Raw genomic sequence first — 27,251 nt, 5'->3', positions numbered from 1 at the left:
GGGGCCCAAATAATCACGTGGTGTCTGAACTGTAGCCAGTTCAGGTGTCAGTCAGATCTTGGGACTGTTGGTGACTTCTCTTTCCAGGTCTGCCCATGACCCCACAAAAAGCTGGCATGATGTCCCACATGTCCTGGGCTGTATCCTTTCCTCTTATAAGTGGAGGAAAATTTATTCCCCAGGAGACCTTGAAGCTAAAACAGGGTTAGTGAAACATTTTGGGGTGAAAGATACTAAGACAAACCACAGGAAGTATTTTATCAACTACAATCCACAACTTCTGTTGAGACAGACACAGTAGGATCTCCAGACTGTCAGTTCTCCATTCGGACATCAGGGCAGCCAAAGGGAGAGGAAAATAAAAAGCACGTGCTTGCATATTTTTGTACCAGTAATAAAACATTTACTAGAGCAAGCAGAAAGTAAATGCACAGCTGATAAAGAAAACATCACAATGTCACAAAACCCTGACAGCTTCTGGTACATCTTCCAGTGGAAACGAGCCAGCGGTGGGTGCTGACATGTCCCAACTGAAAAGTTCTTCCCTACCTTGTGGCAAAAAAAAAAAAAAAGTTAAAAAATGGGAATACACACAGAGTTAAAAATGGGCAAGTAAGATTTTACAGATTTACTACATGTGTCCAAAACAGGGCCAGATTTGAGCTGTTTCTTTTCATTAGTTGTTTTCTGAGTTCTCCCTAAAGGCTTCTGAGCAACAGATCCCTGAATTTCCGAATCTTCTTCCTTTAGCCACACTTCTTGGGGGGCTCCAGCCTCTGATTGTTGTGGTCTATCTACATTGTCTTCCCTTTTTCGTTTTTAAGTTGAAGAAAGCACTCAACCCTCTCAGAACAGAGGGTGCATAGGCACAGCAGAGACACAGGTTTGCTATGCAGGCTTCCACCAGAATGAACGATATTAGAAAACATAAGGTTCTTCAAAAAAAAAAAAAAATCTGGGCAATGGGATTGGAATTAAAATACTGACCAAAAACAAGCCAGGGAGTCCAAGCTACACTACAAGTGAATTTGTGGTTTGCTGGGATGGAGAAGGAACCCTTGAACAGCTCCACACAAAAAAAAAAAAAAAAAACAACAAAAAAAAACCACCAAAAAAAAAAACCAAAAAAAAAACCAAACAAAAAAAAAATCAACCCCGAAAAAGTGAAATCAACTTGCTCTGCCCCACCTTCAGCAAAGCAAATTGACACATTCTTAGTTGATGGGGAGAGAGGTAAGGGGTAACCTGGAGACCAAATTATTTGGGGAGAATATGTAAAAAGGAGATGGAGGAAGAACTCACCATACTGACCAAACTGCTGCAAGATTAATGTCTAACAGGCAGGTCCTGAGCATCTCTAGGTGGACTGGACTGGTTTGTAAATGTGAACGCTGGTTAAGAAAAGACTAATTTATACTTCTATGGACAACAGTTTCTTAACGTTCCAAGGATGTGGAACAGCTTCTTTTTGTCAAGAAGATCTGTTGAAATCCAGCAGAGTCACTCAAGCACTGAATGTTTCAAAGCAGAACCCAGGGAGCTTTATCAAAATTATTTCTTTCACTAAGTGTTGTGTGCATTTCGTTCGGGTGAATCTGTCCAGATGAACTTGCACGGGGGTTCTCGTGGTTTCCTTTTCCTGCCCCAGCTGCTCAACAACCAGTTACCAAAAACCCCAAGAAATCCTCTGGAAAACGACAACACTACCTGCAGAGACTCCAGCCTGTGAACCCCCAGCTTTTAACTGTCCCACCGGCTCTTCTTCCGTTTTGGGGGCTCTGGGACAGCAAAACCATCTGTCTTGTTGTCTCGGCTGTTGGCCTCCTTCCTGTTCTCTCCATTCCTGCTCTCGCTGTTCCTCCCCTCGGTGCTGTTCCTGCTGTCGCCGTTGTTGCGGTTGCCGCCCGGCAAGTCGGTGAAGTGCCGGCCCTCGCTGTGGCGATGGACGTCGCCGTGCCGGGAGGGGTCACTGTGCCGGCCACCGCCTTCGCTGTGGCGCTGGCCGTCGTTGAAGCGCTGACCCTCGTTGTAACGTTGGCCCTCATTGTAGCGTTGGCCATCGTTAAAACGCTGGCCCTCGTTGAAGCGTTGGCCATCGTTGAAGCGCTGGCCCTCGTTGAAGCGTTGGCCATCATTAAAGCGTTGGCCCTCGTTGAAACGCTGACCCTCGTTGAAGCGCTGGCCCTCATTGTAGCGTTGGCCATCGTTGAAACGCTGGCCCTCGCTGAAGCGTTGGCCATCGTTAAAGCGCTGGCCCTCGTTAAAACGTTGGCCCTCGTTAAAACGTTGGCCCTCGTTGAAACGTTGGCCCTCGTTGAAACGTTGGCCCTCGCTGAAGCGCTGGCCCTCGCTGAAGCGCTGGGCCTCATTGTAGCGTTGGCCATCATTGAAGCGCTGGCCCTCACTGAAGCGCTGGCCCTCGCTGAAGCGGCCACCACCGCCCTCCCCTCGGCCACCGCCCTCCCCTCGGCCACCACCGCCCTCCCCTCGGCCACCGCCCTCCCCTCGGCCACCACCGCCCTCCCCTCGGCCACCACCGCCCTCCCCTCGGCCACCGCCGCCTTCCCCTCGGCCGCCGCCGCCTTCCCCTCGCCGCGGGGCCTCGCCGTGCCGACTGTTCCGGTTGTCGTTGTACCGTTCTCTGACAATGCCGCCGCCGCCCTCTCGGCTGTTGGTGCTGGCGTTTGTGCTGTTGAAGCCCTGTGCTCCGGCGCTCGGGAAGGTGGGCACGCTGCTCAAGCTGCCCGTGCTGGTGAAGCCCGGGACCCCCTTCGCTGCCGCGGTGGCTGCGATGGGGCTCTCGGGATTGGCGGCGTTTTGCTGCGCTGAACTCGTCGGGACGGAGTTCAGGCTCCCGGCACTGGTCCAGCCACTGGCACCAGCAGCAGAGCTCCCAGTCTTTTGGTTATTTAAACTTGCAGCAACGAAGTGACTCTTGTACTGGGACTGCAGGAAAGGGAGAGACAAAAGAGAGCAGATTTGGTTCTGTGCTGCCCCACGGAACACGGAGTCATTGTGCGTTCACAGGCCCACCTTAGATTTTGGGGCAACAGAATTCCTAGAAAAAGTCAGTTTTGGAGTGATTACATTCCTCCTGTGCTTATGGACACAGAGTTAGTGACAGGCACCTCCTACCACACAACACCAACAAGGGAATTCTTACATTGTGGGATTAATTTTTACACTGAAGAGAAAGAGCTTCTGTTTCCCCTTTTGATTGCAATTACACTACTGCTGCTAAGCAACCTCAACAGAATCGAGCCCAGGTGCAGAATCCAGAAAGAAAGAAGAGCAAAGAGGCAGCAGAAAACAAAGTAAGTTTGGCAAATTTGTGCGCATGTGTTCAGTCCAGCCTGCACCTAATTCCACCACTTGGGACTGCCAGGCTGAGTGTGCTCCAAGTGACACAGCCACATCCACCACCCCCAGCTTCCCTGAAATAACAGGGCTGCTGCATTTTCAGGGGAGAAAAGGAGTCCAAGCATGGAACCAACCTGGAAAGCTGCTTTCATTGCTGTCAGCCTGTCCCCCATGGCCCCTGTGGATGGCTTGTAGGCCTCATAGTTGCTCATCACACTGTTGTTGTTTCCACGGTCCTGTGCAAAAACACAAAGGGCAACTGCAGAGGTTTATTCCACATAGACACACTCAGTTCAACCACTGCTCACATCTATCCTGTCCCTGCACTCAGGAAATACATCCACTAAGGATGACAGACTTCTGGAGACCCCTGAGCAGTGGAACAGTTTGCTCCATTTCTTTTTTCTGCCAAGAATCACTGAAAATGGCAGAAATGTTGAAGCAATTTATTAGCATTTATTTTACAGTAACAGCCTATTTTATGAGGAATCTTCAAATGTTCTGGATCACTCTAGCTCTAAAAAAAAACCCAGCTCTTAACAAGAGAAGAACAGCACAGGAGACTTTCACTTGAGATATATGATCCTAATTCTGAAAGATGCTGAGCTATGAGAACTTTTAAAGCAGACACTGTAATCCAGTACCAAGATTTTTTTAAATTAAAGAGTAATCAATACTAAGTGAAGAAGTTCCAAGAATCTGTGAACAACCTTTTCAGCATCTCTACTTACAGTATTTTCTGAGCCCAGCCCGGGGCGTTCACGGTATCCCAAGCCACCTCCACCAATATTCAGCTTCTTGCCCTTCCCCCCTTTAAAACGGGATTTCCGGAACCATGGATTCTGTAAGAGAAGGACAAGTCTTTCTCAACACAGGGAATAAAAAGCTTCATAAATGCATGCAATGAGGCTGAGAGAAAAGGGATACTGAGCATTTCAAAAGACAAATGTAAATACTGTTTTCCATTTAACCACACAGCTGCTGTAGGCAGTTGTCATGTGGGTCTGATGCTTTGAGTTACAAATGCTTTCTATGAAAACTAATTTTACACCTTCAGCTCTCATTCAGGTTAAGGTTTTGGGGGTTTACATTCTAATAAACCCAGGAATAAACACGATTTCCAATGCCATCACTTGGGAGCTCTGCTCTTGCTCATACTTTGGTTTCACTGATTTAGCCCAGTGCTTGGCTAAGGAGAAATGAGGGTCTGTCAGCAAAACTTTCTGTACCGAGCAGTGGCCAGGGAATGTCAACCCAAACAGATCTGCTATTTCCAGGTGTTTAAATAGTAGTTGGCTGCACCTCTTTTTATGCCCTACAGTCTCTCCAAATGTGAGTAAGTCATTTGTCTTCCTACAGGCTCCTCTCAAGGCAGTCAGGGGAGCTCTGCCTCACTAATTCAGTCCCTTCTGAAAATGCTGCCTGCGTCAGAAAAAGTATTTGCTTTTGGCAGCTGCTGTCCAAGCTACTTGCTTATGTGTCCACAGGCCTGCTAATCCATCTCTGAATCTGGGAGTTGCCAAATCCCCAGATTGGCAACTGGGAATTGCCAATTGGGCTCTCTTGCAGCTATATAGGCAGCAAAAGACAAGAAATTAAAGAGTTGGTAAGTTCAGTGGCACAAGTACAATTGCTGCAGCTACCTGTCATACCTATATATAGCAAACCTGCCAGAGAGCACTGGCAAGCAGGTGGAATGATCAAGCAACAACCCTTTCACAGAGGGAATGTCCCTGTAATTGTTTTCTAGTTTAGCTTTCAACTAAGCTGCATCTCTCAGGTGCCTGCTATAAATCTGACTGTAATGAGATACTGGAATGCTCTGCTGGCATCAGCAGATTACAGCTCCTCATTTCCTAGGCAGTGCCTGGCTCCAAAATAGATCACATACTGTGTTACAAAATCTTCATGGATTCTTTCAAAGGCCATTAAAAACACTAGGAAACCTACTTTAAACCAGGACAGATCCCCAAAAGGTCACTGCTAACACATGACGGAGCCAGCAAAATGAGCTGGCTGATTTTGTGCTGAATCTGAGGAAGTGAAACTTCCTCACCTCAAGTTTTGCTGGTTCATACCTGCATTGCCAAATCCAGCAGCTCTTTGGACACGTGCTGGTTGGCACCCTCCAGGTTTCTGACGAGGTCACCAGCGAAGTTGCTGTCCTTGGGGGTCAGCAGAGTGTAGGCCACTCCCTTCTCCCCCGCGCGGCCGGTGCGGCCGATCCGGTGCGTGTGGGTGTCGATGTCCCGAGCCACGTCGTAGTTGATGACAGTCTTGATGGAAGGGATATCCAACCCTCGAGCTGGAAGAAAGAGCAACGTGGTGAGAAGTGTCATTATCCCCAATTAACTCAGAGCAATTCCTCTGGTACCAGGGTATCACCCTGCTCTGGTCCTGCGGGCAAAAGGAACATCAGCTGATGAATGAACAGCAACCACTTCCTTAAGACACAGCTTTTCTTTCTGTATATTAAAAAATGTCAGGCTGTAATTTAGGCATCATTAAGAGACTAAAAATAACCCCCCCTTGCCAATGCCATGTACTGCACAGGCACACAGTGAGACTCTTGGGGGTGTCTGTGCAGGGCCAGGAGTTGAGCTCCATGATCCCTGTGGGTCCCTTCCAGCTCAGGATATTCCTTGGTTCTGAAAAGCACCTGGAAAACAGTGTCCTGGAGGTGCAGAAGCCAACCTGGCTGCCTTCCACTGAAACATGCTTGCCTTTCTGCTGATACCAACAGCTTATCTGAGCTGCTTTCCAGAAGGTCACGTACCTGCCACATCAGTAGCTACCAGGATGGGGATCCCCTTTTTCTTAAATTCCGAAATGACTTTATTCCTCTCGCTCTGGTCCATGTCCCCATGAAGCAGCCCCAGGTTATGATCCTCCTGCTTGAGGTTATTGGCCAGCTCCTCTGCGTTGGCTTTCTTGGTGACGAAGAGGAGGACACTCCCCGAGGACGTGAACTCCACGAGGCGCCGCGTCAGCCAGTTCCACTTGCTGGGCCCAGAGGGGAAAATCTCCACAATCTGAGTGACATCTTCATTGGCCTAAGGGGAGAAATGTCCTTAGAGTCAGGAAGGTGGGAGGAATACACAGACTTCCCACACATTCTGCATCACAAGTAATACAGCGCGGTGCAGCTTACAGCACTACCTGCAAGTTTTCTCTGCAAGATTTAATTTTTACACATTTCAGTATTATTTCAAGGATGATGCTCCCATTACACAGTAATAGTTTAGATCAATGAATAGAGGCACTGTGATTGAGCTGTGAAAGCTGGTGCTTTTCTTAAGCAAAATCAAGGAAAATTTTTCACAGAAAGAAGGGGCTTCAGGCAGTCTTTTTTTTTTTTTTTTTTTGTTATAAAGGGACCTGATGTAAAAACCAAAAACTACAGAGAACTGGTTGAAAGAAGGATGTTCTGAAGGCATCTTGTGAAATTTCTCAACAGTTTCAATATATTATTAGCAAAGTTTCTTCCCAGCAAGTTTATATCTGCCCACTTCATCAGCTTCCTACTAGATCCCAGCCTGCTGATAAGTTCAGCTGTCACTGTCAAGCAAGTCCAGCATCAACATTCCCATGTAAACCACAGGACAGAGATTTTAACTTTCAAATTCTTCACTGCAGAAGTTCAATGGCTTTGTTTATGCTTTTGAGACAAAACTGAAAGATACAACCATTGATTCTGCCTAATAACAAAAATAAACCACCACATTAATGTTCTACTCCTCGATGAAACCTCCCAACACTGCAGGAATATTTGTTGGCAGAAAGGTCAACAAGATAAAAATAGAAACCCACTATTTCTAAAACTTTCTATTTTTGCTAAGCACAAATGATTTAAAACTAACTATAAATGACGATTCTTGAAGTTTAACTTAAATTTCAGAGAACAGAAACAGAAAATTCCTTGCTCTGAGTGTCTCACAAGTATCATGGAGTTACCTCTCCAATGTCTCCTTGCACAACCCGAATTGGGTCGATCAGAATATCCCGAGCCAATTTCTCAATCTTCTTACGGAACGTGGCACTGAACAAGAGGGCTGGAAGAGAAACAGGCTTCAAATGCCTTGAAGTAGAAACTTCCTTTCAGAACTGTAAAAACACTGCACAGATGTTGTGAAGGAGGACCCAGATTCCTGAGCGTCAGTGAACTGAAGCTGAGGTTTTATGGGCTCTAATGGAAATTACCAACCACTGTTAGAATACCATGAAATGGAAACACATTTCATAGCATCTGAAATATTGATAATACGGGGCACTGCTGTGAACTTTCTCTCATGGCAGCTCAGAACACTGAATTTCAAGGCATATGAACATGAATTCAGCTAATCATCTTTGCTCTGAGTGCAGTCGGTGGAGGGATTACAGAGAGATGAGTTGAATGCCCACATGTCACAACTGCTCCCTCCCAACAGCCCACGCTGAGAATAACACCAGTGGACTTTGGCACAAGTCTCCTGGTGTGGCTGTGCCCAGAACTGGAAATCCAAGCTCTGCTCCAGACTCACTGTTTACTCACTCTGTCTGTCAGGACGTACGTGGCTTGCGATTGATCTGACCTGATATTCTGCAAAGGAGAAGAAATGCTCTAATCAACCCTGCAAGCTCATTGTTTAGAAAAATTAAGTCAAAATGCAATTTCATAGCTTTATTTAACATATAATCACAGAAAGAACAAATGCTTCTCACTCATTATTTAATTTTACAGACCCCCCTTAAGCTAGGACTGGGCATCACTGCTTTCCAAAATAGTGACTTTGGTTCAATACGTACCAAACCCCATATCAAACATTCTGTCAGCTTCATCAAACACAAGGTAAGTGACTCTCTGCAGGTTTGTAGCTTTCTTTTTCACATGATCAATCAAACGACCCTAGTAAGAAAAAACTCCAGGTTTTTAAAGCACCTTTAAAAACATGTTAATATATACAACCACCTAGCTGATTTTCATCCTGACTTACCAGAGATTTAGAACAGAAAACATCTCAAGGCTCCAGTCTAGAATTAAGTGTCAATATTCACATCATGGGAACAGATTCTTACAACTTTTTTCAAGCTGAACAGTGCAAAACCCTGGTTTTGGTGCACACAGGTACTTACTGGTGTGCAGACCACGATCTCTGCCCCCTCCTGCAGGGCCTTGGCTTGCTCCCACATGCTCCCTCCTCCGTACACGGCCACGGAGCGCAGGTTATAGGCCTTGCCAAAGCGCTTGCACTCGGAGTGGATCTGAGGGTGTGACACAAACACAGCACAGCTCACATCACACAGCTCTGGGACAACACACCCACCCTGGAAATGCAGCGTGGAGCCTGAAATGCACTCTTCAGCTACTAACTTAATGAAATGATTCCAAACTCCTCAGGGGTGAATACTTCGACACATGTGGATAATTTCCAGTAACTTGAGAAACCTACTTAGGCACCCAACAGTAATTTAACCTGCAGGCTCTATCCTTTTGCACATACAATTTGTCACGATGCATGCACAGCATTCTTAAACCTAAAAATAATGTAGGATTAATTAAAAATTTTAGGTTTGTCATGATTCTTCAAGAAAACAATGGTAAGAAAGAGCTGTGAGCTGGACCCAGGCTACTCATGCACAAAGTAGTTTTTTCAAATACTTTCCTGAGGTTATCTGATAATTTCTGCCAAGAATTTTGCCTTCTTCTCCAAGCAGACTGGCTGGTACATACAGGAATGCTACACACCTACCTGCTGGCAGAGCTCCCTGGTCGGGCAGACGATCACTGCAATGGGACCATCCCCTGGCTCAAGCTCCTTCTGATCCATGATGTGGATCAGCATTGGCCAGATGAAGGCAGCTGTTTTCCCACTTCCAGTCTTGGCTATCCCAATCATGTCTCTGCCACTTAGTGCCACTGGAACACCCTAAAAAGAAGGAGATTGGAAGCCCACATTACGCCCAGTCTAGCACATCCTTGTGCTAGGCAGTACAGGAAAACTTGGGTAACGAGGAAAGCCCAAGACAAAAAAACCCTGAACCTTTTTTTTTTTCATAATTTCTCTAGGCAAGAGACATCACTTGAATATTCTTCGTTCACAAAAAAAAAAAAAAAAAAAAAAAAAAAAAACAAACCACAATGAAAAAGGAATATGGATATATTTACAGTGGTTCAACAAGAAAAAAAGTGGGCAAACTTCTGTTTAAAAAATACCAAAGCCATTTTTCTAGAAAAACCCACTCTGCAGGCAACTAGAATTTAATCTGTCTCCTTGTCATGTGGATGAGGGAGCTTTGCATGTGTTATTTTCATTCTCATTACAAGTTTGAGAAGTAACAACACTCACCTGACATTGTATTGGAGTGGGTTGGGTATACTCAGATTTCCTAATCTGATGCATAAGTTGCTCATCAAACCCAAAATGAGCAAAACTACTGCCAGGCCTTGGAGGAGCAGCCCCGGAGACCTTGGGAAGAGAAAAAGATCTTTGTTCATGAACAGTGAGAGAAAAACAGAAAGCAATCTGTTAAAAAAAGAAAACAAAACAGGTCTCTCTGCCTCTGAAAAAGAACTATACTTTTTGAGTGGACATTAAATTTAACTGGGTGCAAATTCCAGATGTGTTGTGTAAATATGACTTTCAGGTATAAAAATTTAATTATCTGTCAATAACATGAGCTACTAAATAAGCTACTGAATTGTTTTTACCTCCTTGTGTCTAAACTGGTGTTTAACACCAAATAATTCCCTTCACAGAAGGTCACCCCACTAACACGTCAGAAATGGCAAAGAATTAATTTCTGCATCTATTTCCAGTTTTAACTGCTAGCTCTGGAGGTCTTTGGTCCAAGTAGCATTCCTCACTGCCCACTTTCACAAATCCATAGGAGACTTCCAAGAAATCAACGTCACTGCAGGTGTCTGAGAGGACTGGATTCAAAAGCTGGAGTTCCCAGTGAAAATCTTCATTTAAACTAAGGTAGTCCAAAGCTGAAAGGGAGTTAAAAGCTGCTGGGAGAGCAGTTTGTGACCAGCTTACCCGGAGATTCAGCTTATGCCGTAACTCCACCACTTGCTGCGGGGTCAGGCTGGTGATCTCCTCATGCTCATCATAGAAATTTTTCTCAAATGGTGGGTATTCAATCTGCAATGTAATTAATTCATTACTCAGTTAGTCCAGACTCAAGATTCCTTTTTTTTCTGAAGTTCTTAATTGTCTGCCAGAACACTTGCTTAAATGAAGCCATTTCAAGGAAATTTAGTATGACTTACTTGAGAAAGCACTGAAATATTACAGGGGCCACCTCAGCTCCTGCTTTCTGTAATGCCTCAAACAGAACAGAACAGAAGTCCCTCCTACCTCTGAATGGTCAATAGGTGGAAGAGGATCAATGATTTTTTTGGACGGTGCAATTGGATTCCCATCACTATCATACTCCAGGTTATCCTCTTCCTCCTCTTGTACCACACCAGCAGTGGGGTTCTCAGCCATGTAGCGAAAATACGCTTCCTGCAGCAAAACAGATCAGCAAACTCACATACAATAGGATGCAAAAGTACTTCTGTTTGTTGAAGTGATGAATGTGCTAAGCAGCTGTTTGCTTTCACACCCGCCATTGAGGAAAAAGGGAACTACTTTCACTAGAACTGATTCTTCTAATAAACACCAACAGATACATCCTGAAGGACAAGAAGTACAAATGAACAAAACCACTCCAGTGTCAGATACACACAAAATGCTCCTAAAAGCCAAACTTCTCTTGTGTCTGCTTCACAACTCCTTCTACCAAGTCTTGTTATGTTTACCAACAGAAGGATCTATTCTTATTTCCACATGAACAAAGCACAAAAAACAAAACACTGTAGGTTTCTAACCAGAAAACACATTGTTACTAAGCATATGATATTGACTTTTTAAAACATGCCAAAGATAGTTTCTTTACTTCCCCTAACTAGACTTCAGGAGATGAAAAGAGATCTAATTTTCATTGAGAGAGTCAACAACAAATGTGCAAGAATGTATTTCAGAAGAGTCCTTCAAGACAAGCCTGAGTTAAGACACTGTCACCCTGTCACGTGAAGCAGCCCCAGGTTGCTCACAAAGATGTTTGTGTCTCTCAGATTCTCACTGGCTCAAACTCTGGCACAGCTACACTCACCACACTGGAAGCAGAGGCCAGACAACCATGCCAAGCTCTGCATTAATGCAAGTAACACAACTGTTAGTAACTACAACTCAGTAGGAAGGTACATTTTGAAATTAAGTTTTTTCTCTTTATTATTTCTACAGTGATACTTATAAAGCTCAATGAGAACTGGAGCTTCTCTGAAAACAGGGATCAAAGAGCCTGATTCTTGCCCTGAACAGACCCCACATTTCACTGCAAGGAGCCTCCACAGTCCAACAGCCTCTCCTTGGTGTCCGCTGGAGCTGATTGTGCTAATTGCAATGTGTAAGATCCTCAGACACTGAACAATCTGTACAGGAAACTTAAGTTCAAACTGACTGAAAAAATCTTCTTCAGTGAATGCAATTGTCTACTATTCTTCTTAAACACCTAGAAGGGTAGAGACAGCAGGGTAACCACTACAGCTTCCTGCTGAATTGTCCAGATACTGCGCATGACACTGGAATTTTGTTTGTCCCTAGTAGTTATGTGTTGGGAGAGGAAAAGTTAAAAAATACAAAACAACAAAAAAGAAGATAGAAAGACTGCATAGGAACTCACTTGGTCATCTTCCTCTTCAATGTCATCTCGAATACCCCTGGAAAAACAAGCGGAGAAAAAACTTCCCTGCAAGTGTTCCACAGACTCAGCTCAATAGTTTCATTTGATTAGTGCTGAGCTCCAGATTTCGTGGAAGACACAACACTATCAACTTGGCAACATTTATATTCCCGACCCATGGAGTTTTCATATCTGGTGCCAACCATAGCAGTGACCCTGCAAAGACTTCTCTTTACTTCTAGTACTGAGACTGAAAGATTAGGATTCCATCTTCCCAGCAGAAGCCACATCAAAGATCATCCTGGTCTAAGCTCTTGATGCTACAGAAGTCCCATAACTGAAGAGGAATATGAGCCAGGAAGTGCAAATCCAGTTCAGAACTTCCCCAGGTGGTGATTTGGATCCGGTGTTCTGTGTCAGGACCATGTATAATCTGATCAACCCCATGCAATGTAACTTCTACCACTATATCTGACATTTCTATCAAGAATCAACAGCATAATTATTTTCCTTAGTCAAAACAAATAGCTAAGCTGCATGAATTTAAATTGTTTTAAACTCTAAATGTAGTACCCCCATCGTCATGTGCTACCTAATCTATCAGCTTTAATGTCTAAAACCCAGTCCAAGTTTGGAAGAGTCTCCAGTAATCCAGGTACAGCAGCACTGAGTTATTTTGCTCACATAAATGCAATTTTAAGCTAAACCATCCTGATCTCTCCAAGGGTGTGGGAAGCAGAAAACCTATCCAGGCTGATCTGGAAAGTGGCAGGAGTACAACGTGTTGCCCCGATTTCTGTGACCTAGAAAGGCTTCTCGTGTGGGATAACTCTCAGTGGTTTTGCAGTTTGCTATGGGTTCTTCCCTATTATCCTATTTTTACAGCATCTCATGCACAGGTTAATGATGTTTATTTGGTATATACTACACTGTCTAATGAACAACCATCAACAACAAAATGCACTGGAATTCTCTGAGCACCATACAAGATAAGGCAGGCATGGGAATGATAAAAGAGAACTTACTTAACGTTCTTTTTTTCTTTGTCTTTATCTTCGAGTCTCTTCATGTCTCGAGCAGCTTGATCCTAGCAGGTCATAAAGTTGTCACATGTTAAAAAGACCAAGATGGTAAAACATGGAAGGGAAACAAGTTCCTGAATAATTAAACCATTATGTCACAGAGACAACACTTTTTTGACTAATTTTTGTCTTGTTCCATATCTGATTATGCTAAATAAATTCTCCTACTAGTACCTTTGAGTTTATATACTACTCTAAGCTTGTGACAGTGCTATTGAAAAAATAATTTCCCCATATTTCTCCTGAATCCAACTAATAACAGAACTGTAGCCAAAAATCAGCTCATCATAAATACAAACAATTTCCATTTAGGTAGTGAAAAACACAGAAAATCTTAGTTTGATATTCAGAAACAAGCAGAGCTCTATGTTGTATTGTTCTGACATCCTCAAAGCAGTTAAACAGTTAAGTTATTGTAAGTCATATCTAATCCATTTTTGAGGTCTAACTAACACCGCAAAGTTAAGTGGCATTTTGACTGCAGCTGCCAAAGCCCTGAGTGACATTTGCTGCCCCTGACTGCACACAGGTACAGCCACAGCAATGAAAAAACATCCCCCGAGCTGGCTCTTGCCTCCACTTCAGCCATGAATGCCTCCAGAGGATCATCATCGCTGTCAGAGTCCGCTGATTTGGAATGGAACTGCTGCCGGGTGGGGGAATTCTCTGCAGGAATGTAGGGCAATTCCACATTGCTGGAATCTTCCTCTTCATCCTCAAAGTACCTGAAGAAAGTGAACAACAGCCCAGTCAGCACATGGTTTACAGCACTGTGCTGTTTTTCATGGTTTCTGGTTGAGTCAAGGTACCCACATGGACAATAGAAGTCAGTATGGACACAAGAGAAGATGTTGAGATTTATTTATTTACAATTATTCATGTTAAAAGTTCAAAGCGATGGCAGGGCAAAGAGATAACATAAAATTGAGTCTCTCTTCATCTTTCTTTTAGGCTCCCTTTAGGTACTGGAAGGCCACAATTAGGTCAGCCCCAAACTTCTCCAGACTGAATAATCCCAACTTTCTCTGTCTTATTTATACATTTATGCAGCCAAGAGAAGGGTTAGTAAAGAACTGTGGAGATCAATGTTTTCCTGTGCAAAAGACACCCAAATTTATCCTACTTGGCTCCAACTCTGAGAAGACCATAGAGTGAATAAAATATGTTCTCCAGAGGGGAAAGCTGGAGGAGGAAAGCTTCTGCAGGCTACCGTAGCATCTCACAGTTTTCTAAGTATATTATTCTGTATTTACTTATATAAATGTCACAGATACTTCCTCCGACCTCAGAAACATAAAAATATTAAAATCTAGGGTTACATAAACACAAGAAGTAACTGTACTTACGCATTCTCCTCATCAAAATTGGCTCTCTTTGACCCAATTTTGTAGAAGGAAGGCAGCTGAGGAGGCCCCGATTTCGCAAATGCTGCCGAGGAGCCGGCGCTGCCAAAAGCACTGTGGGACTGCTGAGACAGCTTGGGCTCCTCTTTCTTGCCAGGTGTTATGGCAAAGCCACCAAACCCAAAGCCTCTCTTAGTACCAGGTCCACCTTTATTCCAATTCATGATGTCCCTGATATAGCTGTTAAAACAAGAAAAGACAAATTAATGCTCTTTCTGATTCAGGCAGTTACAGGTAATTGTCATGATTTTTCTTGTTAGTTGATCACTTCAGTCATGACACAGGGACTTGTAGAACTCTGAGTGACAAGAGTTTAATCTGTTTCCCAAAAAGGAATGTCAGTATGAATATAACCACAATTCCAAAGAATAAAAACAAAGTGGTTGTCTTCCAGAACAGGTCGTGTCCTTCAAGGATTACTTAAACACATTTAAGATGTTACCTGTCCTGTTTGCAGTCTAACACAAACAAACCCAAGGCCAGAACTTTGAACACCAGGAAGAACAAGAGATGAAAAGGCAGCTCAGCATACTTTGCATGTCCACATTGTCCCATCTGAGTGTTTCATGGCTTGTCAATACCTCACTCCTGCAACCCAGCAGCCTCCAGAGAAACGGGCCCAGAGCAGCCCCGTGTGAGCCCAGGCACATCTCTGCCAAAAGCCTTTGCCTCTCAAACCACCTTCAGCCATACATACCATCTCTATTTGTTGTACATATATATATTTATATGCTCCCCAATCTCTGTTTTTCAAACAATATTTTAAACACTCCACATAACAGTGTCTGCCCTGTCTTTGATTTTCTAAGATGATGCCTGAACTGATATACTAATATTTACAGTTTCCATTCTTGAGTCATTTAGTTACCTGCATGGTCCAGCAAATCATACCTGTGAGGCAGGAAAGAGCAAGACACCCACTGCTTTCCAATGCATTATAATTGACTGTCCAAAGGCTACAAGTCTTATTAAACAAATCCTCACACTGAGAATCTTCAATGAGATCAGAACTCACTGGCAAAGAAACAACTTCAAAACAATCTGAAGGTAAATAGTGCAGCCGGTCCCTGTGCTGAACATTTACCAGCTTGGGGCTTGCTCAATAAATCTCGAGTCAAGACCAAAGCTCAGTAGTAGATTTCGGGGGAAACTCTGCTCTCCATGGAATCCTGTTTTCCCTCTTGTCCTGACACCCTGTAGCTTTTACACCTGCGGATCCGCGGCACTGGGAGGTCAAAAAGTGCAACGGAGGGGTGAGAGGGGGAACCGCATTTCGGCTGTGACAGCGCAGTGGGAATCTTTGAAAACTGTTAAGTTAAAATCTGATTGTAAGAATTCTTCCCCACTGTACTTATCCACCTTTTCCCCCCTTCCACTATCTAAAAAAAAATAAGGAGGACCACTTTTTTATTATACAGCAGCAAAAGTACAAAACACGGTCAGTTCGCCCACTCGCCAGCAGCGAGCGAACAGGGAGAGGTTCCCACAGGACGCAGAGACCGCAGGAAAACCCCGGGGGCTTCGCTGCCCTGCGGCCGCCGTTCCGCGGGAGGAGACTCGCGGGACACGGACCCCGCCTGCGGCGCCCGGGATCCGCGGGCACGGCCGCGATGCGCCTCAGCCGCTCCCGTTCCAAGGGGGAAGGGCGGAGGGACCCCCGCCCGCCGGGATCGCCCTCCGCAGGCCACGGCAGGGACAGGGGCCGGGGGGGGACAGAAGCCGCGGGCAGGCCCTGTCCCGGCACACCGGGCCCTGCGCGGGGCCCTTCCCGCCCGCGGAACCGCGGTGCGGGGCGGGCCCTTTGTGCGGGGCAGGCCCGGGCTGCCCGCGCGCGCTCCAGGCCGCGGCTACGGCGGGTGCCGCCCGCGAGAGGCCCCGCAGGCCGGCGAGGGAGGATCCTCCGCCACCGGCCCGGCCCCGCTCCCCTCCCTCGCCCCTCAGCCCCCCGCACTCACCCGCAGCCGCCGCCGCCGCCACTTCCCCGGTTACCGGGGCGGGGGGTGGGGACGGACGCACCGACGTGCCCACGCACTGTGCGTGAGTGACGCGCGGCGGCCGCGCGTGCCCCGGCGCACGCGCACCGCCCGCAGGTGAAGCAGCGGGGAGTGAGGGCGGTGGGACCGGGCAAAGGCGGGAGCGGGACCCCGGCAGCGAAACCGAGAGACGGTAACGTCAGCGGCGGCCCCGGGACCGCGCTGCTTTCCCGGTGGTTCCTGGTTGGTTCTCGGGTGGTTCCCGCGCCGCAGGGCCGGGTTGCCCTACTCGTGTGTACCCGCACACCCCCGCATATGCGGCGGGGCCCGCACGGCGCAGGCGCCCCGGTACGGCGGGCACGGAGCGGAGCGGAGGGCGGGGGCCGGGCCCGTGACTCAGGTAACGCGGCCCCGGCCCCCGCGGCCCCGCCGGGCGGGACACCCCGCTCCCACCTCCCCAGGCCTGCCGGGCGCGGCTCGCTCCCTCCGGGGAGCTCGGTACCGGCAGGGTCCCCGGGAGGAGCAGCCTGGCGCGGAGGGCACCGGGCGTGCGCGGCCTGTGCTGCGCCCCGCGGGGCGGGAGGAGCTGGCGGCGGGGCCGGGGATGCGAGAGGGGCTGCGCCCAAGGGCCGGCAGATCGCTGATTTTATCTGGTTAACCTTGACTCGTGTTCCGGGAAGGAGCTGGGAGCGTCCCCGGAGCGGCGGGATAACGAGCACCTTAGGGTGGTGTCCCCGCTTCGGGCGGGGGTCACGGTGAGGGCCCGACCTGCTGGGGACGGACGCTTCTCCAAAATCTGCCACCGAGCTCGGGTCTAGGCTCGAGATCTACCCGAGCTGGTGAATGTTCAGCACAGGCAGCAGCAGTGCTTGCCTTGGCATTGTTGAAGTAGTTTCTCTTGCCGATGGGGTCTGCGCAGCCGGGGTGGAGATCGGAGAATGAATCGGTTCCTCTTGCAAGGGGAAAGTCGGTGGCGTGTGGGTCGTGGAGGGCCTGCCGAGGATATTCTGCTTCCTGGAATTTGAACTTGGAAGCCATTCTGAGATTGCTGACCTAAAGGGGTGCTCCAGCTCTCACCCACCTCTGGTTCAACTGTATCCTTCGAATTGGCTGTAGAAGTTTATTTTGCACGAAGCTCTTTGGAATTGTTGGGTCTTCTGAAGGTGGATGTGCTCAAATAGTCTTGGAGTTCTTAATGTGAAATGTTAAGAGTTTGGTCGAGCAGGTGGCTCTGTTGTTCTGTCATTTTTAACAGCGTGTAGATTCTGTCCTATCTAAATAGTATTTTGGGGTTTTTTTCCTGCTTAAATTCACATAAAATTGTGATGTTCCCACACCATGTTCCAAATTCCTGGGGTCGGCCTTGCTGAACTTTCCATCCTGATTAAGGTTCTGTGACCATGTTCTGTGCGGGTTTTTGCTGGAGTGAGGAGTGTTTGACAAAGGTGTTTATTTTAGTCGTCCTTGTCATTCATAGCAGTGGATTCCCTGCATGAGGCACTCAGAGGAATGCTGGTCAAATTTAGAAACAAATAATTTCTATTCTAAGTTTGTGAGAGAACACTCTGATTAACATTCAGGTTCCCACTCTGATCTGGTTGCGGGAGGGAGTAAAATGAGCCTGACAGCAGAGCCTGATGCAGCTGATCCTCTGTGCCTGGTTGTGAAGTGCAGCTGGGGGGTTCTTGCTGCCTTTTTTGGACCTTGGAGAAGGTGCTCCAACCTGAAGGGGAGGTTGAGACTGTTTTGAACTCAAGTTTTGAACTCAAGCAGAAGAGACAGGAAGCTGAGGGCAAAACAAGGTGAACTGACAAACTCTGCAGGGATCTGGCTGATGTGGGGAGAGCTCTGGGCTCGTGAGCCCCAGTTTACTCCTTTGTTATGGGGAGCAGTGCAGTATCTCTTCTAGTCTTTTTTTTTTTTTTGGCATAACTTCCAACAAAAGGTCTTTGTATCTATGCAGAAATCATGATGGGACACTGTGGGAACTTAGTTTTGAGTGTGCAGCCTAGAAAATCACAGACGGGCACTTTTAGACTAGCAGAGGCTATCAGAGCATTGCTGTTTAAATTAATCAAGTGCATTTTAAGATTTACTGCTGCTGTTACACATTCAATGCTCCAACTGTGCCTAATTGCTAATTAATAACAACTGTAGACACAGAATGTGGTCTTGGAAGTGGGCTGGCAGAGCTGGCTGGGAGATGCTACTGGAGAGTCGGTTTTGTAGCAGAACATCCCTGCTTTCCATCTCAGCTCATTTCAACAGTGTGGCCTGATGTGAATTTGCTGCTGCCACAAGCAACAGAGTCCAGAACCTCTCCTTCAGAGTTATTTTGTTCTTGTACCAGTAGTCACTTTCTTTATAGAAAAGATGGCAAGATCAGGCACGGGTTTATTTCTCTTTCTGGTCTGACTCGTAGCGTTTTCAAATTGTGCATTGTGAGTTGGGGGTTACTGGAGGTGTGATGTAACAGAATTGACGAGGACTTTTTGTAATTATGTAAATTTTTTTTCCAGTGAAAATGAAGAATTTATATATTTTTATCGCTGTCCTGTTCATCCCATGGAGCTTTTCTTTGGCAAAGTATGATGAATTTGAGGATGGAGATGATATTATGGAATATGATGATAATGACTTTGCTGAATTTGAAGATGTGAGTGAAGATACAGTCACAGAGTCTCCTCAGAGGATCATCACTACAGAAGATGATGAAGAAGAAGCCACTGTAGAGCTTGAAGGTCAGGATGAAAATCAGGAAGACTTTGATGATGCAGACACACAGGTAAGGCCTTGCCTGCTTCCTCTATGTGTTTCCTAATAGCGTCTCTGCACCTTTCTTCCTCTTTTTGGATTTTACTTGCTGGGCTTTGGATTTTCATACTGTTTGTGATTTCATCCTTCAGGAAGGTGACACCGAGAGTGAGCCATACGATGATGAGGAGTTTGAAGGGTATGAAGAGAAACCAGATGCATCTCATAGCAAAAATAAAGACCCCATAACAATAGTTAATGTAGGTATAACTGTTGATCCAGTGTCTATTTGGAGTTTCATCACTTATTTTCCTAAGACAATATGCTAGGAATGTTACTGGGGTACTAAACAATGAACACTGTGTGGTTTTAGCTTGTCTGTGGCTTAAGTGTCAGATTAGAACCAGTCAACTCTGTTGGTTTTTGAAGTCAATCTCTCAGCCCACCCTGCATCACCTGCATCACGCCTCCCAAAACAGTCTTCCACAGATGATCAGGTGCTCAATGTCTGCATTTTTATTACCCCTGAGATCTCTTTCTAGGTATTATAGCTGACCTTGGCAGTGAAAATTAACATTTGGTACTTTTATGACTCAAGGGTGGTACAGTGATAGCAGAATGGCTAATTAGCCTCTGAGGTGGCAAGATCATGCTGCCCCATGGAGTCTGTGGCTCTTGCTGGCATCCTGAGAATGTTCTTGGGAATTGGGTGTTTGGATTTGCAAAGAAGTTACATGATGGTCAGATAATGCTGTGATGGACAGGGTATCAAGCTCAAATGCTCAGTGAATTGAAGTGCTGGACTGTTTACTCTGAGGGATGTGTGCTAGCCCAGGCTCACTTGGAAGTGAGTACTTCTTTTCTATTAAGCAGGTATTTTGGGAATGCTGTTATCACTTGTTTCCTGTATGATTACTGTGCCCCAGTAAGCCAAGTGCTTTATGCAGGCTTAGCTCTCTCCTGTTGCCTTTGTGGAGCTTATTGCTGTGTTGGGGATGGAACCTCTCCACTACTCAAATTTCCCAAATTTTTGTGTGTATAAAATCCACTTGTTCAATATGTAAATCACAGTTTCTGTTACCTTTCCACAGGTCCCTGCTCACCTTCAAAACAGCTGGGAGAGTTATTACATGGAGATCCTGATGGTAACAGGTCTGCTGGCTTACATCATGAACTACATCATTGGGAAGAACAAAAACAACCGCCTGGCTCATGCTTGGTTCAACACTCACAGGGAGCTGCTGGAAAGTAACTTTGCTCTTGTTGGTGAGTTCCATAATGACAAAGATCCGGTTTTAGTATTTGAATAAAGCTGGGTTTAGTCTGGTATTTAGGCTGTAGAGAATCCTTCTCTGTACTATGGTATCGTGAGCTGTAAGCCTTCTGCTGAACTGTGGTGTCTCAGTTTGTGAGTTTAGATTGCAGCTCTTTCACTGTTGTTTTCCTCAGGGGATGATGGCACTAATAAAGAAGCTACAAGCACTGGGAAACTAAATCAAGAAAATGAACACATATATAACTTGTGGTGCTCTGGAAGGGTATGCTGTGAAGGAATGCTCATCCAGTTAAAGGTAAGAATGAGGGAGTTTGTGGTGCTGTTTACGTGTCACCAGTTGTCAGGTTCTAGAGGCTTTCCCATTCCTGTGTGGGCAACATGGAATCCCAGCTTGGCATTTGTGCTCACATTCAGACACAGAGTTCTGAGTACACACACATGAGGAAAAACTGGTCATCTGAAGGTCTGTGCAGACCTGTATTCTGCCCCTTAAATTTGGCACCAAAGAGCAAGTGCTTGCCTGAAGACTATAAAAACCAGAGGTGTAGTGTGAACAGAGGTAACTGTAGGCTGAAGAGCCCATTTGCCACTTAGAGGGATAAATGGACCAGCAGGAATTCCAAGGAAGTACACCAAAGACAAATACGAAGCCCTGGACCTGGGCTGGAACATTCCCAGAGTTCACGTTCTGACTTGAGGGAACAAAGCCCTGAGAAACTCCTCAATGCAGAAAGGGCCTGCTTTTGAGCTGTATTGGTCACACAGAGAAAACTCAGGTTAGATATTAGGAAGGAGTTTTTTACTGTTGTCTATTCAGCTGCTTTCTGTGTTTACCACCTTGTGTTTTTAGTTTCTCAAGAGACAGGACCTGCTGAATGTCCTGGCACGCATGATGAGGCCGGCGTCAGACCAAGTGGTGCGTACTCAGCCCTTCAGATTAGCTCTGCTAAACCGTTGCATTCCTTCGGTTCTGCTCTGCTGCTTTTGATTTTTCCAGGTGATTTCTGTAGTATTCCATATCTTCCAGTTCAGTAACTATTGAAACAACCTCAGAGAATTGTTCGTATTTCTTTCCTGCCTGTGAAATGCAAACTGCTGATGACTGGAAGTTGCTTTATCTGTGGATTTTATTTGAGTGGTTTTGTGGGTCTATCATGATTCGAGATGTCATATTGATAAAAAGTGGTTTTACAGTCTGAAATACTTAGTGATTGTTCGTCTGTCTGTTCAGTCTGCCTGAATAGGACTGCTTAAACCCATATGTTGGTCTGGATATTATATTCTTAATGTTACCTTTTGCCTTCCAACTTGCTCTTAGAGAGCATAAGTGCCAGGAGAGTTACATTTGGAAAAACAGTGACTGTGTGCACTGTGAATACTCTTCCCATGCATCTGTAATTGTATTTACTTACATCAAAATATTTAATTGCAAATTATTTTTATAACTCTGCTGTTCTAGTCACTGTCATTACAGCACAATACTGAATGGTGTGCTCAGTCTAATTAAAAAGCTTCCTTACTTTAAGATATACTGAAAAGCTTTAAATCAACCACCTTTTTCTTAGCTGTGTCTGTCCTTGCTTAGTCCTTGTTCTTAGGAATCAAAGTATCAGCCAAACATTGAAATCTGACCAGGGCTAATATTCTGTTTCACAGCAAATAAAAGTGACAATGAATGATGAAGATATGGACACGTATGTGTTTGCTGTTGGAACCAGAAAAGCACTGGTGAGACTTCAGAAAGAGATGCAGGACCTGGTATGTACATGCACGTTGATAAATAATAGCATATAAGAATCTAATCTGCATATTCATTGTTTTCTTGGGAACAGCTGAAAACCTGTGACTGACCTGTTGGAATTTGTGTGGAAAAGATATTTATTTACAGATAAAAGTCTAATGGAATCAACCACCAGAAGTGCTCCCCCCATCAGACCTGCAGGGAAAGAGGCTGGGGAAAGCAGCTTACACCTTTCTTTTGGGGTATAGTTGGTTTAAGAGAGGCTGCAGATTTTTATCAGCAAACATGAGTGTCACTTCACCTCATTTCATTTGCACAAAAGACATCTTCAAGGATTGAAAAGTAAACTTAATTAGTGATATGTGATTTGGAAAATTTAGGTTTAAGTCATCTGTTTTCACATGATCCGAAATTAAAACTTTCCATATGTTCAAGCCATGAAAAGAATTGCAGAGCTTGTAAAGAATCCAGTGATAACAAGTAATGTTAAAAAAATCTTTTCTCTCAAGTAATGGCATGATGTGTGGTTGGTAGGATGCCAGTTTTTGTTCTGTTATCAAACAATGTAAGCAAAATGCCTTAATCCACTTTGAACACTCCAGTATGTATGTATTAGAGTTGTTTTATCTTCTTCCTTAAAATACTGACTTCTGAAGGAAAATACTAGCTTAAAGAGTGTTGATGCTGTGTGCTTTACTTTGTTTGAAATGTCCCCAGCCAGGATGAGTGAATGAGTGTATTTTTTATTGTTTCTTTTCAGGTACTTTTGAAGGTCCCTCAGTTCCAGAACAGTTCAGTCTAATAAGATATTTACAGGCTTGTGTTTATTTTTCTTTCACGTTGTTCTCTTTGAAACAGAGTGAGTTCTGCAGTGATAAACCTAAGTCTGGTGCAAAATACGGGCTTCCAGATTCGCTGGCTATCTTGTCAGAGATGGGAGAGGTCACGGAGGGAATGATGGACGCTAAGGTAAACTTGAATGAATACAAATACTCCTTGGTAATCCTGGCATTTACAACTTGTATGTTCTAAAAAAGTTAAAAGGAAAAGTTAAAGGGGAAAGTTCATTGCCAGTGTCACTGTGGCAAGCAGGGCACAGCAATTTCCTGAGTGTTGTATAGAAGCGTAGAACGGTTTTGGTTGGAAGGGACCTTAAAAACCATCCAGTCCTAACCCCGTGCCATGGGCAGGGAACCTGGCAAACCCCTGTGGAGTGGGTAGGCTGCAGCTGGATTGGTGTTGGGAAAAACTAACACCCATTTCTCTTCCAGATGATCCACTTCCTCACACACTACGCTGACAAGATTGACTCTGTCCAATTCTCGGACCAGTTCTCCGGTCCAAAACTTATGCAAGAGTACGTACAAAGGCCGAGCTCTGTGGGGCTGATTGTCAGCTGTGCCTCAGCAATACACAGGCAGCAGCTCTGCTGTTTCCCTGAGCCTCCTAGTCCAGAGGTGCTTTCAGGGGCTGCTTCTGAATTGCCAAGTGGTGGGTGATGTGTCTTATCTGAATTCCCACGTAGGTTTTTGCACGTGCCTGTGTATTACGCTCACAGGCAAATAAATAAATGAACATAAAGGGACGTATTTTGATTTAATTATAAGACAGTTTATGTGTATACCTTGTACTAAAACTGTTGAGGATCTGTGAAATGTAGGACTGAGATTTTCACATTAGAATGTGAAATTAGAATCACTGTGGGATTGTGGGCAGTGAATACTTAAACTCTTGAGAAAATATTTTGTTCTCCTAAAATATTTAGACATCTTTAGTGGCATAAAGAACAAGGGGGTGTGTGAAGCTGAATGTAATTCAAAATATACAGGCCTTCTTAGTGCTTGCATGCCCTCTTGACATTTAGAGGGGCTGGTGCTGTATGTTTTCACACTCATGCCTTTTCTCTGCAGGCTTTTGGGTAAAACACTTCTGGAATCTGATTAGTTTGAAACTTAACTTTGGATAATAGCCAGGCTTTTAATGTTTATTTTATTCAACTACTTTCCAAGTGTCTTTTGGTTCTTGATGGTTTTTCAGACCAATGTTAGTAACTTTGCATTTTTCTTCACTTTTTCCAAACACTTGTTTCTTTCTTCCAGGGAGGGCCAGCTTACAAAACTGCCTGAAACTAAAAAGACACTTTTGTTTACATTTAATGGTAAGGGCTCTGTTGTCTCTGTGTGTGTGGGGGGGAGTGTGTGGCTTTATTTGGCTAAGTCACATGCTCACGATCTGTCACCTGTGGAAGATAATGTGTGATGAGTGGCTTCAGTGCATGTAGCAGGATCATTGATAAACAGAAGGCAGCAATATTGTCATGATAACAGGACACTCAGTCTTGCTCTTCTTGACCTCAGCTCACGCTCCTGTCTCTCAGTGTGGCTTGTTTTTAAACCACAAGCACAGCAGTTTGAACTTGCACAGGCTCGGTTGGTTTGAAATAAAAGAATTGGGAGAATTCTAGAAAAGAATAGATCTTCAAATCTCTTCAAAATTGAAGCCTATAGCTCTAAATGAAGGTTCCTAAAGAGCAGCATAAGAGCATCTTTATTTCATGAACAGTGTGAGCCATAAGGGAAGAGCATCACAGCAAGCAGACGAGTACTGCCAGTCTGTGTGAATGAACAAGGAACTCTTTTTTTTCAGTGCCTGGTTCAGGCAACACTTCCCCAAAGGACATGGAGTCTTTGCTGCCTCTGATGAGCATGGTTATCTACTCCATTGACAAAGCAAAGAAGTTCCGCCTGAACAGAGAAGTAAGTAGTGTCTGGTTTTCTGTCTTCTGACGTCGTTTGGAATTGGAACCGTCACCACTGGGTCCGTATGGATCCACTGGATCCTTACGTTTCTTGTACGACTGGTAGGGATACTGCATCCTGCTTGTGGGGAAAACAGTAAAAACTGCGTTTGCTTTTCTCTGTGCAAAGGGTAAACAAAAAGCTGACAAGAACAGGGCTCGGGTGGAAGAGAACTTCCTCAAGCTGACTCATGTGCAGAGACAGGAGGCTGCCCAGTCCCGCCGGGAGGAGAAGAAACGGGCGGAGAAGGAGCGAATCATGAACGAAGAGGATCCTGAGAAACAGCGTCGGCTGGAGGTGAGGGGATGTTCACGTTGGTACAGGCTGCTGGCAGATCCCTCCTGGGAGATCTCCAGGGCTGCCTGGAGGTATAGTACCACTGGCAACTTTGATTTCTGTTTGCTGCTCCTTTCTGAAACACATGAAGGCTCCCAGTGAGCTGTGAACCCAGTGCTGGAGGGTTTTGTTGTTTGGTTCTGAAATGATCTGCTTGTTCCTTGAAGAGATCGCCTGTGCTCATTCGGATCCCTGTCCTTGCCTACAGGAAGCTGCTCTGCGGCGTGAGCAGAAGAAGCTTGAGAAGAAGCAGATGAAGATGAAGCAAATCAAAGTGAAAGCCATGTGACTGTGCTGTGAGAAGTGTCTCGGTGCCACCTGTGGAACTGTAATTCACAGGGTACAAAGACCTACGTGACTCCATAATCCTCTGACTCCTTGAACACTAGTAACCATCAAGAGAAAAGTTCTTGCATTGGTGTTACTTATTTAAGTATTACAGCAAAATGTGTGGAGAGCTTTGTCTCGGCAGTTCTGTTCCAGGTGGTACAAAGTTTTGCTACTTGTCTGTTAAAAAAAAAATTGCAATATTCTTGAATGCTTTTTGTCATTTGTTCTTTAAAAACAGAAGATTGTAAACCTGTCCATGTGTGCTGGTAACATATTCATGCTTTGGTTTTAAAATTTGATTTTAGTTATTGTGAGGGAAAGGGGAAAAACTTAGGGGGAGGCAGGCAATCTGCACAATAAACATTTACTGTGTGCATTTATTTGCATCCAGGCACAACACTTAGAGATTTCCATACACAGTATGGATTCTTCAGGGATTTAAGCCCAGTAGAATAGAAGTTCTAACAGAAGTAGAAGATTTTTTTTATCTTCTTTTTTTTTTTTTACAAAGGCCTGAGGCAGTATTAGGTCACCTGTGGGCATGATTGGCTTATGTGTAAAACAGAGATGGTTAGAACCAAGGGAATGGAATACATGGACAGTTTCCTACTTGTGTGTTTGGATGCTGCAGACTTAACTCAATGTGGAACCTGCGAAGTCAGCACAGTGTTCCTTCAGCAGTGAGTGCAGGGTGGGTTAGCAGTTCAGCCAGCTTTCCTTCAGTATTTTTAACAGTTCAAGTTTGCCTCAACCCCTTCTCTCCTGATCTCAGCAGCTGCTGCCCAGTTCACTTCAGCCAGGAGCCAGATCTAGTGGAGTAGCTGCAATTCCTGATCTCCCCAAGCCAGAGGATATTGGTCCTCTTCATCTGGTCAGCCATCTCTTCAGGGTTTTGAATCTAAATGGGAAGAATGAAGTGAATGCCCTGTGCAAGCACTTCGCTGGGAGAGCTCTGCATTTTATAAATGCTTCCTGTCCAGAAGGCATTTTATTGTTGCTTGTAACAGACTTTTAACAGTTTTGTGGGGAAACAACGTCCTGCATTTTCTTGTTCCAATACTTCATGGAAACTTGGTTCTGAGGCAATAAGAATTAGCTGCTGTTGAAACAGCAATTGCTTAAACTCCTTGTTCCAGCATGGGATACTTCACCCTGATTGAAATGCAAATGTCTGTAACCTGATACATGCAAATACATTAATTTTATAATGGTTGGTAAAATTATTTAAAACCAAAACTAATGTAGATTATGTGAAATTTTAGCACTATTTAGCTTTAAAGATTAATATGTTATTGTTTCACAGAGTTCTTTGAAAGGAAATACTAGTTTGTGCTCTTTTGAGTAAGTGGACAGCTTTCCTGAAGTCCCATCCAGTTGTGGGCCATGGCAGCTAATTTTGTAATACGAACATTCAAATGAACAATCTAATGAAGAGTAAAATATAATTGAAACACTCCTGCTTTACTTGGCTTGTCTCAGTGTTCCTTTC

General features: G+C 45.0%; 2 protein-coding genes across 4 annotated transcripts; one reads left to right on the top strand and one right to left on the bottom strand.

Annotated features, from left to right (window-relative positions):
* Positions 1–378: 378 nt before the first annotated feature.
* Positions 379–16,565, bottom strand: DDX42 (DEAD-box helicase 42). Its single transcript, XM_054000008.1, has 18 exons — positions 16,510–16,565; positions 14,498–14,734; positions 13,726–13,876; positions 13,095–13,156; positions 12,070–12,106; positions 10,701–10,850; positions 10,380–10,484; positions 9,687–9,806; positions 9,090–9,266; positions 8,473–8,601; positions 8,146–8,245; positions 7,892–7,939; positions 7,315–7,412; positions 6,137–6,413; positions 5,439–5,665; positions 4,092–4,202; positions 3,495–3,596; positions 379–2,946 (listed from the first exon to the last, which is right to left on the bottom strand). Exons 2-18 carry the CDS (start codon positions 14,716–14,718, stop codon positions 1,741–1,743), a joined length of 3,321 nt encoding a protein of 1,106 aa, XP_053855983.1. The 5' UTR covers positions 14,719–14,734; positions 16,510–16,565; the 3' UTR covers positions 379–1,740.
* Positions 16,566–16,827: 262 nt separating this feature from the next.
* CCDC47 (coiled-coil domain containing 47) lies at positions 16,828–27,226 on the top strand. Of its 3 annotated transcripts, XM_054000057.1 has the most exons (13): positions 16,828–16,927; positions 19,047–19,312; positions 19,434–19,541; positions 20,373–20,547; positions 20,731–20,852; positions 21,408–21,473; positions 22,214–22,315; positions 23,157–23,267; positions 23,570–23,655; positions 24,398–24,456; positions 24,945–25,054; positions 25,226–25,393; positions 25,641–27,226. In XM_054000057.1, exons 1-13 carry the CDS (start codon positions 16,843–16,845, stop codon positions 25,719–25,721), a joined length of 1,539 nt encoding a protein of 512 aa, XP_053856032.1. In that variant the 5' UTR covers positions 16,828–16,842; the 3' UTR covers positions 25,722–27,226. The 3 variants fall into 3 exon arrangements, with proteins under 3 accessions (XP_053856032.1, XP_053856033.1, XP_053856034.1); XM_054000058.1 differs by lacking the exon at positions 16,828–16,927 and adding an exon at positions 17,153–17,282 and having other exon boundaries at positions 25,226–27,226; XM_054000059.1 differs by lacking the exon at positions 16,828–16,927 and adding an exon at positions 17,378–18,329 and having other exon boundaries at positions 25,226–27,226.
* The last annotated feature ends 25 nt before the right edge of the window (positions 27,227–27,251 follow it).

The sequence above is a fragment of the Vidua macroura genome, chromosome 27 (assembly GCF_024509145.1).
Source record: "Vidua macroura isolate BioBank_ID:100142 chromosome 27, ASM2450914v1, whole genome shotgun sequence".
Classification (NCBI taxonomy): domain Eukaryota; kingdom Metazoa; phylum Chordata; class Aves; order Passeriformes; family Viduidae; genus Vidua; species Vidua macroura.
This window is presented reverse-complemented; position numbering and strand designations above follow the sequence as displayed.

Bases quoted from the DNA above. Each gene is read 5' to 3' on its own strand.
- DDX42 (XM_054000008.1), bottom strand. From the start codon at position 14,718: ATGAATTGGAATAAAGGTGGACCTGGTACTAAGAGAGGCTTTGGGTTT. The intron at 10,485-10,700 runs GTAGGAGGGACT...ATTACATTGCAG, and splicing joins CACCTATTGACCATTCAGAG to ATTGAATACCCACCATTTGA. The intron at 9,267-9,686 runs GTGAGTGTTGTT...CCTTCTTTTTAG, and splicing joins CCACTCCAATACAATGTCAG to GGTGTTCCAGTGGCACTAAG.
- CCDC47 (XM_054000057.1), top strand. From the start codon at position 16,843: ATGCGGCGGGGCCCGCACGGCGCAGGCGCCCCGGTACGGCGGGCACGG. The intron at 21,474-22,213 runs GTGCGTACTCAG...TCTGTTTCACAG, and splicing joins GGCCGGCGTCAGACCAAGTG to CAAATAAAAGTGACAATGAA. The intron at 25,394-25,640 runs GTGAGGGGATGT...CCTTGCCTACAG, and splicing joins AGAAACAGCGTCGGCTGGAG to GAAGCTGCTCTGCGGCGTGA.